This window comes from Brassica oleracea, chromosome C6 (assembly GCF_000695525.1).
Source record: "Brassica oleracea var. oleracea cultivar TO1000 chromosome C6, BOL, whole genome shotgun sequence".
Lineage (NCBI taxonomy): Eukaryota > Viridiplantae > Streptophyta > Magnoliopsida > Brassicales > Brassicaceae > Brassica > Brassica oleracea.
The window spans coordinates 26452178-26463826 of NC_027753.1; the positions used below are offsets into that span (position 1 = coordinate 26452178).

General features: G+C 33.4%; 2 protein-coding genes and 1 pseudogene across 3 annotated transcripts; 2 read left to right on the forward strand and 1 right to left on the reverse strand.

Moving 5' to 3' along the window:
- Positions 1–2957: 2957 nt before the first annotated feature.
- On the reverse strand, positions 2958–4086 carry LOC106299088 (outer envelope pore protein 21B, chloroplastic-like). Of its 2 annotated transcripts, XM_013735226.1 has the most exons (5): positions 3920–4086; positions 3622–3696; positions 3377–3529; positions 3178–3300; positions 2958–3081 (listed from the first exon to the last, which is right to left on the reverse strand). In XM_013735226.1, the coding sequence occupies exons 1-4, from the start codon at positions 4001–4003 to the stop codon at positions 3280–3282; spliced, it is 333 nt and encodes a 110-aa protein (XP_013590680.1). In that variant the 5' UTR covers positions 4004–4086; the 3' UTR covers positions 2958–3081; positions 3178–3279. The 2 variants fall into 2 exon arrangements, with proteins under 2 accessions (XP_013590680.1, XP_013590679.1); XM_013735225.1 differs by having other exon boundaries at positions 3178–3529.
- A 264-nt stretch (positions 4087–4350) lies between these two features.
- Positions 4351–5777, forward strand: LOC106297857 (annotated as a pseudogene).
- Positions 5778–7105: 1328 nt separating this feature from the next.
- On the forward strand, positions 7106–10024 carry LOC106299087 (serine/threonine-protein kinase PBS1-like). Its single transcript, XM_013735222.1, has 6 exons — positions 7106–7423; positions 7547–7597; positions 7691–7845; positions 7928–8117; positions 8238–8629; positions 9589–10024. The coding sequence occupies exons 1-6, from the start codon at positions 7336–7338 to the stop codon at positions 9856–9858; spliced, it is 1146 nt and encodes a 381-aa protein (XP_013590676.1). The 5' UTR covers positions 7106–7335; the 3' UTR covers positions 9859–10024.
- Positions 10025–11649: the final 1625 nt, after the last annotated feature.

An 11649-nucleotide genomic window follows, 5' to 3' on the forward strand; every position in this document is an offset into this window, starting at 1 on the left:
AAAATTTAAATTATAAATAACAGTATCTAATCCACGCATAATTTTCTTGGATTCACGATAAGCACGTTTCTTACCTTTTTAAAATTATGAAATCGTATTTTAGATTACTAAAACGTTTTTTTTTTTAACGCTGATTTATTATGATATTACAATTATGAAAATGATTACAAAGACGATCCGACAACCGACAATACTACCTGTCTTATAAGGATCTACGTCTAACTGCATCACCTGAACCGTCCTACGAAGATCACGCCTGACCGAGTTTACTTGCACCATGTTGAAGATCCCTTGTAAGTCTTTCCTCCGTAGTCTGCATAATTGTTTAATAAATCGTTTTCTCCGGAAATTGAAATCTGGACCTGTTAGTGTAGAACCATTAATGAACCATTAATCAAACCATTGAACTAAAGGGGCTTCCACATAGTATATTTAAAGGTAAATAATATGGCAAATAGTTATAAACCTTGTCTTGCCTAAAGTAAATACTAAATCTATTTATAAAATATACGTGTAGAACAATCACCTAATCGGCCTAATATGTTAAGAAAGAAATTAAAGTTCTTGTGAAACCTTTTACTTCTATGGTACACCGTATATATATACAATAGTTTGTGTGAAAGATGATAACAACAACTAACTGGGAAAGAAAAAAACAGAAGGGGGACGCTTGTCTATTTCTTATTAAAAAAAAACCTTTACTTATCACTCTAAGAAGTTATTCTGAATTATCACTAGTTTATTTTTCTTTTTGAAAAGAACTTATACTTGATAGAAGATGGATAGATTAAAATACCCTAAATTAGTAATCAAATTTCTAACTGTAACAACAAAGTAGATTTAGCTTTTTAAAAGATGATATATATAGTTACCAAATACAAAATATTGTACATGGTTTAAGATAACGGTTATTTTATCAATATTTGTTAAGTAATTAGCCATTCGTTCAATACGTAGATGTGCCATAGAAAATGATAAAGTTGCATACATTTTAAAACTACTGTTGATAGTCTTGATGAAGATTGCAACTATTTACTGTATCGTTGCATAGAAACTAGATGGATTGCATGATTTACATGAAATTAAAAAGAAAAGAAAAAGAGAGAAATAACACATAAAACAATGTATGGTAAACAAAGAGAAGAAGCAAGCGTGTGAAATTCTTATTTTCCAAATCGAGTTAGATGACAAAATTATAAATCTATTATTTTTGATCAAAAAATTATAAATTTATTTGAAAAGACCATTTTTGTTGCCTCTTTGTCTTCGAGTGCACTCCCCACTTTCCGATTTACCACCGCCCATTTTTTGCTTTCCGCACATATCTCCGTCTTTGAATAAAAATGGATTATTGTTAGAAACTATACTTTCAAATTTACATAAAATCTTTATATGTTTTTTAAAAGACGTTTTGATATCTATATATTTTTAAGATATATATAAACATTTGAAGCTCCTGATTATAAATATGCAGAAAATATCTAAACCTAGTCAAATTCATAAATTAACGACCATTTACAACAGAAGTTTTATTCGATCTTAGTATTGTGAGAACATATTTATTCATAAAAAACCACGCGTTAGTGGTCGGGTGGTAGCATGACATTCCAGCGTCTAAGCGAGTTGAGTTCGAATCCGACTACACTCAGATATCTCTAACGTGTGGCCACCGGTGATTTAACATTCTCTTGCTGGGGAACGGTTTACCGTTTTTTCTTTCTTTTTTATTCATAAAATATCATGATATTAAAAACAATCTTAATTTATTCAAAAATATTTCGAGCATATGTAAGCATGTAAAATTTTATTTCACCAAAAGGTAAGATTGGTCTTAGACTTCTGAAGCGATTAATTTTCTCAGGGTTTATTAATATAATCAGTGTGAAATGTAAATAAAGAATAGAATGCTGCACTGAAAATAAAAATCCTATATAGTCGTAACAAAAGATTGTCAAAACTAATTAGTTTATTGTTGGAGTATAGATTGAAGGGGAATAACATTGTTGTTGATGAGACGTAGTTTTAATATATACTTAGATGGTATCAGGTGTTAGAGAACAAGATATATATTCACTATATAATAATCCTACGTAGAATATTTGACATTTGAGTTTACATGCTAAAACAGTTTGTTAGCTGATACCATTTATACATAGAAAGATGGTGTCTACAAGACTAAAAAGATGAATCACATACATGAAAAAGAAGATATATAATCTCAATTACTTTCCAGTAGTACTTTACAGGTTAGGGAATTAAAAGTATATAACAAAGATTTGGGATAAAACTTGTCACATCTAGTGCAATTTTCTTTACTAACAAACAAAAGTACTTCATCACTCAAAGCTTTTAAATACTGCCGCCACATAATGAGAACATTATTGAGATATAGTTTAAATATGCATAGAGATCACGTTGATTTTTAGTTAAAGCCACTACCAAATCCAACGATGAAGTGAGTGACTTGTCCATGTCTCTTTCTCTTCTACTGCTTGAAAACGATCTTTGATCCTTTTTTCTCTTTCTGAGTGATGATGATCAGTAAGCAAATCTCGACAGCAAATATAGATTAATACTTTGTAAAACATTTTAAATTCATTCTGGTTCTGATGTTGATGTTCTGAGCAGCACCACTATCTAAAGTTCAAACAAACCACAACACAAAAACTGACCAAACACGGCTGGTTCTCTGATGATCCCGGTTTAGAATCGGTGAACAAAATTATGATGGATTTCCGGTTTATAGTTTGCAAGTTAAAGACATTTTAGTCGGTCTAGTTGGCTCTGGTTCAGCCGTTGCTTCTCTATGGTTCAGAACAATCACATTTGCCTATATAATCTTGGAAACATATTCGTCTTTATCTTCACATGGTAGAAGCTTGCAATAGTAATGGATATAATTTGTAAGATCAATGAATTTGATTAATTGGAAGAATCAAAGTGTGTTTATACTCCAAGTGTAGTACTAATACATTTCTCAGAAGAATAAAAATGCAGTCACAGGTCAAACCTCAAATTCCATTTTCCCTTCATGTTGGCGTTAAGAGTCCAATTGTTTTCTCTAATCTGCATATAAGGAACCTGAAAGAAAGAGGCAACAACACACTGTTTCAACAAATAACCACAACAGTGAATCTTGGAAGAGCCAACAACATGCTTCAGCTACTAGAGAGGTACCTTATTAAACATTTCGTAGCCAACTTTGATTCGTACATCCTGATCTTCCTTAAAGTTCATTATGTTCCAGGAAAATTCTGCAGCTCCTATAGGATTCTTCTACTACCACAAGCTAAGTCCATTCTAAAGGCATAATAATACTCAAGCAAGAAACATAACTTGGAGACCAAAAAGGAAAGAAAGAAAGAAAGAAGTGAACCTGATTGAAGTCTTGATCAAAATCACACCGCCCTTTAACATTAAAGGTCACAAGCTTATTAGCTCCCATAGGAAACTCTTTTTTCCCGCGTACATGAGACCGAAGCTTGTGGCGCTTATCATAATACAATCCTACTCCTAACCCTGTTAAAGCCTAACAGAAAAATGTAACACTCTATGAGCTCTACGGTGGAGAATGTTTCAGGAGGAGGAGATGGTGATAAACCACAGAAAGTGAGAACAAACCTCGGGGAAAAGGTGTCTAATCATGGCACAGAAGTAACTAGGGGCTCCAGTTCCAGCATCTAGCTCTCCATGAAGCTATCACCAAAGAAAATAAGAAACTGAACTGTGGCAGAACAAGCAAGCAAGTCATATACACATACTGACTTAAGATTCAGGGAACCCTCTGAATGTTCTATCTTCATAATAACCAATTAACCATGATAATGAAGATAAAGTTTGGAGCTTTACACAACAGAAAAAAAAAAAAAACTCAAACGCTTCAAAACACTAAGTTTGGAAGCTACGAAGAGTTTAACACCTGCAAATGGGTTCTGGAGTTGAAAGGGAGCTTCTCCTTCGCATGGATTCTCAAAGACTTCGAATACCTCAGAGACGTCTCCATTTTTCTCGAGAAAATCGCCCAAGAATATCAAAACCAAAACCTCACCTAGTACTCCCTCTGCACCAAGATTCAACCAATAAGTCACTGCAAGCGTGTTACCAATATTTTTTAGCAGATATAAGCTCATATTAAGGCCCAATAATATGGGATTTTCTGTATAATTAGCCCTCTGCACAAAGCTTCGACCAATAATTTACTGTCACGTGTAACAAGTATTCTCTAGCAGATCTAAGCTTAAATAGAGGCCCAATAGAACAGTAAAATAAGCCTGTTTAAGCGGGAAAACCCGACCCGGATCCGTCTGGTTTCTCTGCCGCGCGAGCAAAGCTGAGTATCTATCAAAAACGATGAAGCAATCGAGTATCGTCAATGCGTTGCTTCTTCTGCTAACGAGCTTGTTCGAGGAACGCCTGATTCAATCAGCTTCTACACAGTCGCATTACCTAAACCACTCAACAAAGGCGAGACCCTGACGCTGGAGGCACATGTGCTTCAGTTTCCGGAGAAGATAACTCAGAAAGATATCCATCTCGTTATGCTCCAAGAAAGCGCGCAGTACCTCTCTCCTTACGCGGTTGAGTCTCAGTCCTTGTCTATCAAGCTACCAAACGCGAGGGTTGAGTCTGACACCAAGCTGGAGGGCACGAAGGTTCAGGGGTCAGAGATTAAGTATGGTCCGTACAAGAACCTAGCGCAGTATTCTTACGCGCCGACTGTTGTACATTTTGAAAGCAAGGCTGGTGAGGGAGATAGAAGTGTCTCATTGGGGTAACGTGAAGGTCACGGAACATTACAATCTCGTTCACCGTGAGTATCAAGACAGTTGATATTTATCACTATTTATTCTTTGATTTTGATATTTGATCTCTTCATGTCTGCTTTGCAGATCAAATACTCACACTTAGATATATAGCTGGTAGACCAGTTGTTGTGCTTGAAAAGAACAACGTTGTCCCTGATCACAATCAGAATATCCAGGTACAATACAATATAGGCACAAATTTAATTTGATCAAGAGATGTGTCTTGTGTACAGGTGTACTATAAGTTCAGCAACATCAATCTGCTGAGTGAGCCATTGATGTTAACCTCTGGATTCTTTGTTTTGTTCATCACTTGCATCATATACACGAGAGCTGACTTCTCAATCTCCAAGTCTTCTGCTGCTTATTTGGCCAAACTCCAATGGGATGAGGTAAAGCACATGTACACGTAGTCTACCAATATCTTGTTACTCTGATAGATATTAAGAGAAAGCGCTTCTTGTGTTAATTAGGTCCTAGCAACACTCCAGGAAGTCCAAAGCATCATCCAAAAATGCTTGGCTGCACATGATAAGCTTGAAGCATCGCTGCGTGATCTATCAAGAACCGGTGACATTCAAACATGCAAAGCTTCTCGCAAACCCACTGACAGTTTACTGAAAGATCTTTCCAAAGAACTCAGACCTTTGCTGCTTTTCTTACAATCTTCCCCATCAGCTTCTCAGATATCTCCAAAGGTTTTAAATTTCTCTACACCTAGTACACATCTTTTAGGTCCCAGCTCGGCTTGATTGTCTCTTTTGTCACACAGGTTGAAGAGCTGGTTGCCAAAGAGTAAGAACTTCAAAAGAAGTTGATGGCCAAACACATCTGACACCACTGTTTGTTGAAGGGTACGAGAAGAAATCATCAGGGCGTGATATCAAAAACCGGATAGTTTATCAGCAGCAAAAGATCATAGCTTTGAGGCAAGAAGTAGAAGATATTCTTGACTTCATTGATGTGATCTAGAAAAAGTTAAATGTAGTACATCCTCTTAAAGCCTTGAAACCAGACTTTTGAATGCCACTCCAGTTGGAACAAATCTTTAGTGAGCAGTTTTTGTAAATTTTGAAAGACAGCTCTTGTTCTTTCTAAGACATAAACCTTTAGTTAAACTTTGAATCACGTACCAGAGAAGTTTGGGATCGTATCCACTGCTTGATCATCATCGTCATCATTCAAGCAGGATCATGTCTTCAACAACCTCTGTCTCAAGCTGTATCATTGAAACAGTTTCTCGCAACAAGGCTTGTTGCCTAACAAAAGAAAACAGGATCATCTTAACGCTAAGCTCGTCTCACAAAACTCACCAGTCTCTAACCTTCCGGATTTGGCAGCTCTAATTAACTTGGTAATCTTGAAAGCTTTATTGGTAGTAAGAAGAAGAGGTTTGTTATTGTTGTGGATGAATATATAGGGGAAGTCTCTGCACAGATGGTTGCAACTTGCAACTAAGAGTACTCACAAGGTATATAAGTATTATTATACCAATCTCTTAGGTGATCAAATTAGAATTGTGAATAAGCAAGCATTTTAGTTTGGATTAGCTTATGAGTTATGAGGGAGGATTGGACTTCATCTGTCGTTTTATAATGTACCCCAGTGCAGTAATTTGAGGAAATGTGGAAAATGTGTTATTAGTTCTACTGATCTCAAAATAATATCTATCATCAAGCCTTTTCTTAATTAAACAAGATATCATCACATACATTCTTATTTGATTTGTGTATAAGACTTATCTCTGTTTAACGTTCCGTGTTATTCTTCTGAAAACGTGATGTTGTTAATATTATGATCTACTTGTTACATTTCCAAATCAGCCTTATTTGATTTGTAAATCCATTTATTTAAATTTAAAACCAATGGATTGTATTGTATATACAGGGATGTGAAAACCAAATTTAAAAATCCTACTACCAATTAAGGTTGGTATATTTTTATTGGAGGATTTAAAGAGAAAGCATTCTAGAAAAACAGAAAATTCCATTTCAATAACAAAATTAAACTGCTCAATTTAGTTCCAACGGAAAAATAAAAAAGAATGTTGAAAAAAAAAACAGAAGGAAGAATAGAAGGACGCGCAGTTCCAAAATTAGGTCTCACGGATCCTTTATTTTCTCTTCAGTTGCCTTCAAAATTTATCAGTTGCTTCCCCTCACCACGTTTTTAAGAACAATTTAGACCCCTTTCTCCAAAGATCATTCCCTTTAGAAGATCGTATAAAATCTGTTCATTAGTATATGACATTTGTATAAATCAACTTTTATATTTTCTCTCCAATCAATATTATCTTTCCTTCTTTAGGAAACACTAGCTAATTCAATCAAATCTTGCCGTTTGTCTTGATGGCTTCATAATTTCCCTTTTTTACTTGAATTAAAGAGAGAAAAGAAAGTTTCAAGGAGCTAGGTTAGATGTTGGACATGATCTCAAACCAGATCCTTCTCTGAATCCATTTCTTCCACCACTGTTGTTGTTTTTTCTTGGTTCTTACGTTTCATTTCATTACCTAATTTTTATAAACAAGATGAGCTGTTTCTCTTGTCTCGACACACGAACCCATGACATGAGAATCAACATTGATACCGTTCCTTACCTAACCGATGATTCCTCAGGTTTTGAAACTTTCTCCATCTCTCTCTCTTTTTATTTTTTGTAAAATGATATCTCAATATGTTTTTTTGGTTTCCCTCTCTTTAGAAAGTTTTATCATTTGTAATTCTCATGTGTGTTTGCAGTTGGCACAAGAGGCGATTCAATAGGAGCAAGGTCCAAATCTGGCATATTAGGTTAGGCATTTTCCAGATGATTATTTATTTTTGAAAATGTTAATGAAGAAAAAATAAATAAAATTAATGTTTTGATTTTTGGGTTTTGGTCAGTTAATGGGAAAGTGAATAGCCCTAAACCCGGCGGTGGCGCACAGAGTTTCACGTTCAAGGAGTTAGCCGCCGCAACCAAGAACTTCCGGGAGGATAACATGATCGGAAAAGGAGGGTTCGGTAGTGTCTTCAAGGGACGTTTATATTCAGGACAGGTGATTTAAGCTCTCTGTCTATAGTTCTAAAACATCTGAAACGTTGTAAGAAATTTTATGGGAACTGAATAAAACGTTACAGGTGGTGGCTATCAAGCAACTAAACCCAAATGGGCATCAAGGAAATCAAGAGTTCATTGTCGAGGTTCTCATGCTTAGTGTCTTCAGCCATCCAAACTTAGTAACTTTAATTGGTTACTGTACTTCTGGTGCTCAAAGACTTCTTGTTTATGAATACATGCCAATGGGTAGCTTAGAAGATCATCTCTTTGGTTAGTCAATGTGTTACAAATATATATATAAATATATTTATTTTTTATTTATTTTATTATTTTCCATCATATTTTTACTGATTTAACCTATTTTTTTTTTCTTGTTGTTGCTAAACTCAGATCTTGAGCCTACTCAGAAACCTCTAAGCTGGAATACTCGAATGAAAATCGCTGTTGGTGCAGCTCGTGGCATCGAGTATCTTCATTGTAAAATAAGCCCATCCGTGATATACCGTGACTTGAAATCTTCAAACATTCTGTTAGATAAAGACTTTAACCCTAAACTTTCTGACTTTGGACTTGCTAAAGTCGGTCCTGTCGGTAACCGGACACATGTGTCTACTCGTGTCATGGGTACTTACGGATACTGTGCTCCAGAGTACGCAATGAGCGGAAAGTTAACCATTAAATCGGATATCTACTGCTTCGGTGTTGTGTTGCTTGAGCTGGTTACTGGTAGGGAGGCTATTGATTTGAGTAAACCAAATGGAGAACAATATCTTGTTTCTTGGGTAAGTAAACCAAAACTTAGGTTCACCCCATAATTCACTACATCCTTTATGACCAATCAAAGTGACACATAGATTATTAATTAAAAAATATTAAATTAAATAAAAAATAGCTACAAAAAAATAAAAACGCTAATTTTAACGACGTTAATGCTTCCAGTGAAACCCTAAACCCTAAATCTTAAATTCTAAACCTTATACCCTAAATTTTAAACCCAAATTCAAACCCCTAAACCCAAACCCTATACCCTAAACCCTAATCCTAGACCCTAAACCCAAATTATATACCTTAAACCCAAAAATAGACTATAAACCTAAATCTTATACCCTAAACCCAAGCCTTAGACCCTAAACCCAAACCGTAAACCTTAACCCAAACCTCATAGCATCTATGTTTAGGGTTTGGGTTTAGGGTTTACCGTTTGGGTTTTAAGTCTAGGATTTGGGTTTATTATATAGGTTTTGGGTTTAGGATTTACGGTTTGGGTTTACGATTTACCGTTTGGACTTATGGTTAAGGTTTTGGGTTTAGGGTATATAATTTGGGTTTAAGATTTACGGTTTGGGTTTATGGTCTACGACTTGGGTTTAGGGTATAGAGTTTAGGTTTATAGTCTAGTTTTTGGGTTTAGGGTATATAATTTGGGTTTAGGGTATAGGATTAGGGTTTAGGGTATAGGGTTTGGATTTAGGGGTTTGGATTTGGGTTTAGAATTTAGGATATAGGGTTTAGAATTTAAGATTTACGGTTTATAGTTTAGCTGGAAGCGTTAGCGGTTGTTAAAATTAGTGTTTTTATTTTTTGTAGCTATTTTTTATTTAATTTAATGTTTTTTAATTAATAATCTATGTGTGAATTTGATTGGTGCTAGAGGGTGAGGTGAACCTAAGTTCTCTCCTTTTGAAGACCTGTTTAAACTCTCGCTCTTTTTAACCGTGTTTCGTTGTTGGTGTTTATGTAGGCTCGAGAGTATCTCAGCGAACCTAAAAAATTCGGACATCTAGTGGACCCGTTGCTGCGTGGAAAGTACCCAAAGAAGTGTCTTAACTACGTGATTGCCATTACAGGGATGTGTTTGAAGGAGGAAGCTAATCAACGACCGACAATAGGAGATGTTGTGGTGGCATTTGAGTATATAGCTGCTCAGAGCAAATCTTATGAAGCTAGAAGAGAGTCTCGCAAGTCTACTGACTCTGACCGGTCAAGAGAGGAAACACAACAGAGTTTCTAAGTTATTTGAGTCAAATGTGAAACCTCTGCTACAACCGTACAAGCAGAAGGTTGGTGATAAGACCGCGTAAAATATTTATCTTTGTTTCTTTGTTTTTTTCGGGAGGGTTTTGTTTAGTCAGTTTAATAATGGGATTTTCGCACCTTAAAATGATACTTAATGATTAAATAGCAGCATATATATTTATAATGAAAATATTTTGTGTTTTAGAGACTATAGCTGAACTTATAATTCAGTAGGATAAATATAAGAAATTTATGTAAATCTAATCTATTAATTTAGAGTCCTATTTTTTATCTACTTATAAATAGTCTAGGTTGAACTATTACATTTAACCAGATTTTCTATAATTTCTACTTATATCTAACTTAATTATTATTAAATACAAGATATGAGCCGGTTGCGTTGCAACAGGTTTTGTTTGATGTTTTAATTTAATAAAAACCATAAAATAATAAACCACTAGGTGTTGTGCCCGCACATGCGGGCATAATCTTCTTACGAATAGTTATTATTTATCGCTTCAAAAAATTAAATCAAATATCAAATTATTTATATTTACTATATATTTTCATTAAAAACACTCAAATATTAAAAATATTTTAGAAAATGTTGCAACAAGTTTTATTTGATGTTTTAATTTAATAAAACCATAAAATAATAAACAACTAGGTGTTGTGCCCGCACATGCGGGCATAATCTTCTTACGAATAGTTATTATTTATCGCTTCAAAAAATTAAATCAAATATCAAATTATTTATATTTACTATATATTTTCATTAAAAACACTCAAATATTAAAAATATTTTAGAAAATATATGTATGCCAATTTTTTACCTGATTAATATTTGATTATAAATTGTTGTATATCTTAATTTAAAAATTTATAATATAAAAATATTATTTCAAGATAACAACACTATATATTATAAATCTAATCTATTAATTTAGAGTCCTATTTTTTTTATCTACATATAAATAGTCTAGGTTGAACTATTACATTTAACTAGATTTTCTATTATTTCTACTTATATCTAACTTAATTATTATTAAATACAAGATATGAGCCCGTTGCATTGTAACAAGTTTTGTTTGATGTTTTAATTTAATAAAAACCATAAAATAATAAACCACTAGGTGTTGTGCCCGCACATGCATGCATAATCTTCTTACGAATAGTTATTATTTATGCTTCAAAAAATTAAATCAAATATCAAATTATTTATATTTACTATATATTTTCATTAAAAACACTCAAATATTAAAAATAGTTTAGAAAATATATGTATGCAAATTTTTTACCTGATTAATATTTGATTATAAATTGATGTATCTCTTAATTTAAAAATTTATAATATAAAAATATTATTTCAAGATAACAACACTATATATATTATAAATCTAATCTATTAATTTAGAGTCCTATTTTTTTTATCTACATATAAATAGTCTAGGTTGAACTATTACATTTAACTAGATTTTCTATTATTTCTACTTATATCTAACTTAATTATTATTAAATACAAGATATGAGCCCGTTGCATTGTAACAAGTTTTGTTTGATGTTTTAATTTAATAAAAACCATAAAATAATAAACCACTAGGTGTTGTGCCCGCACATGCATGCATAATCTTCTTACGAATAGTTATTATTTATGCTTCAAAAAATTAAATCAAATATCAAATTATTTATATTTACTATATATTTTCATTAAAAACACTCAAATATTAAAAATATTTTAGGAAATATATGTATGCAAATTTTTTACCTGATTAATATTTGATTATAA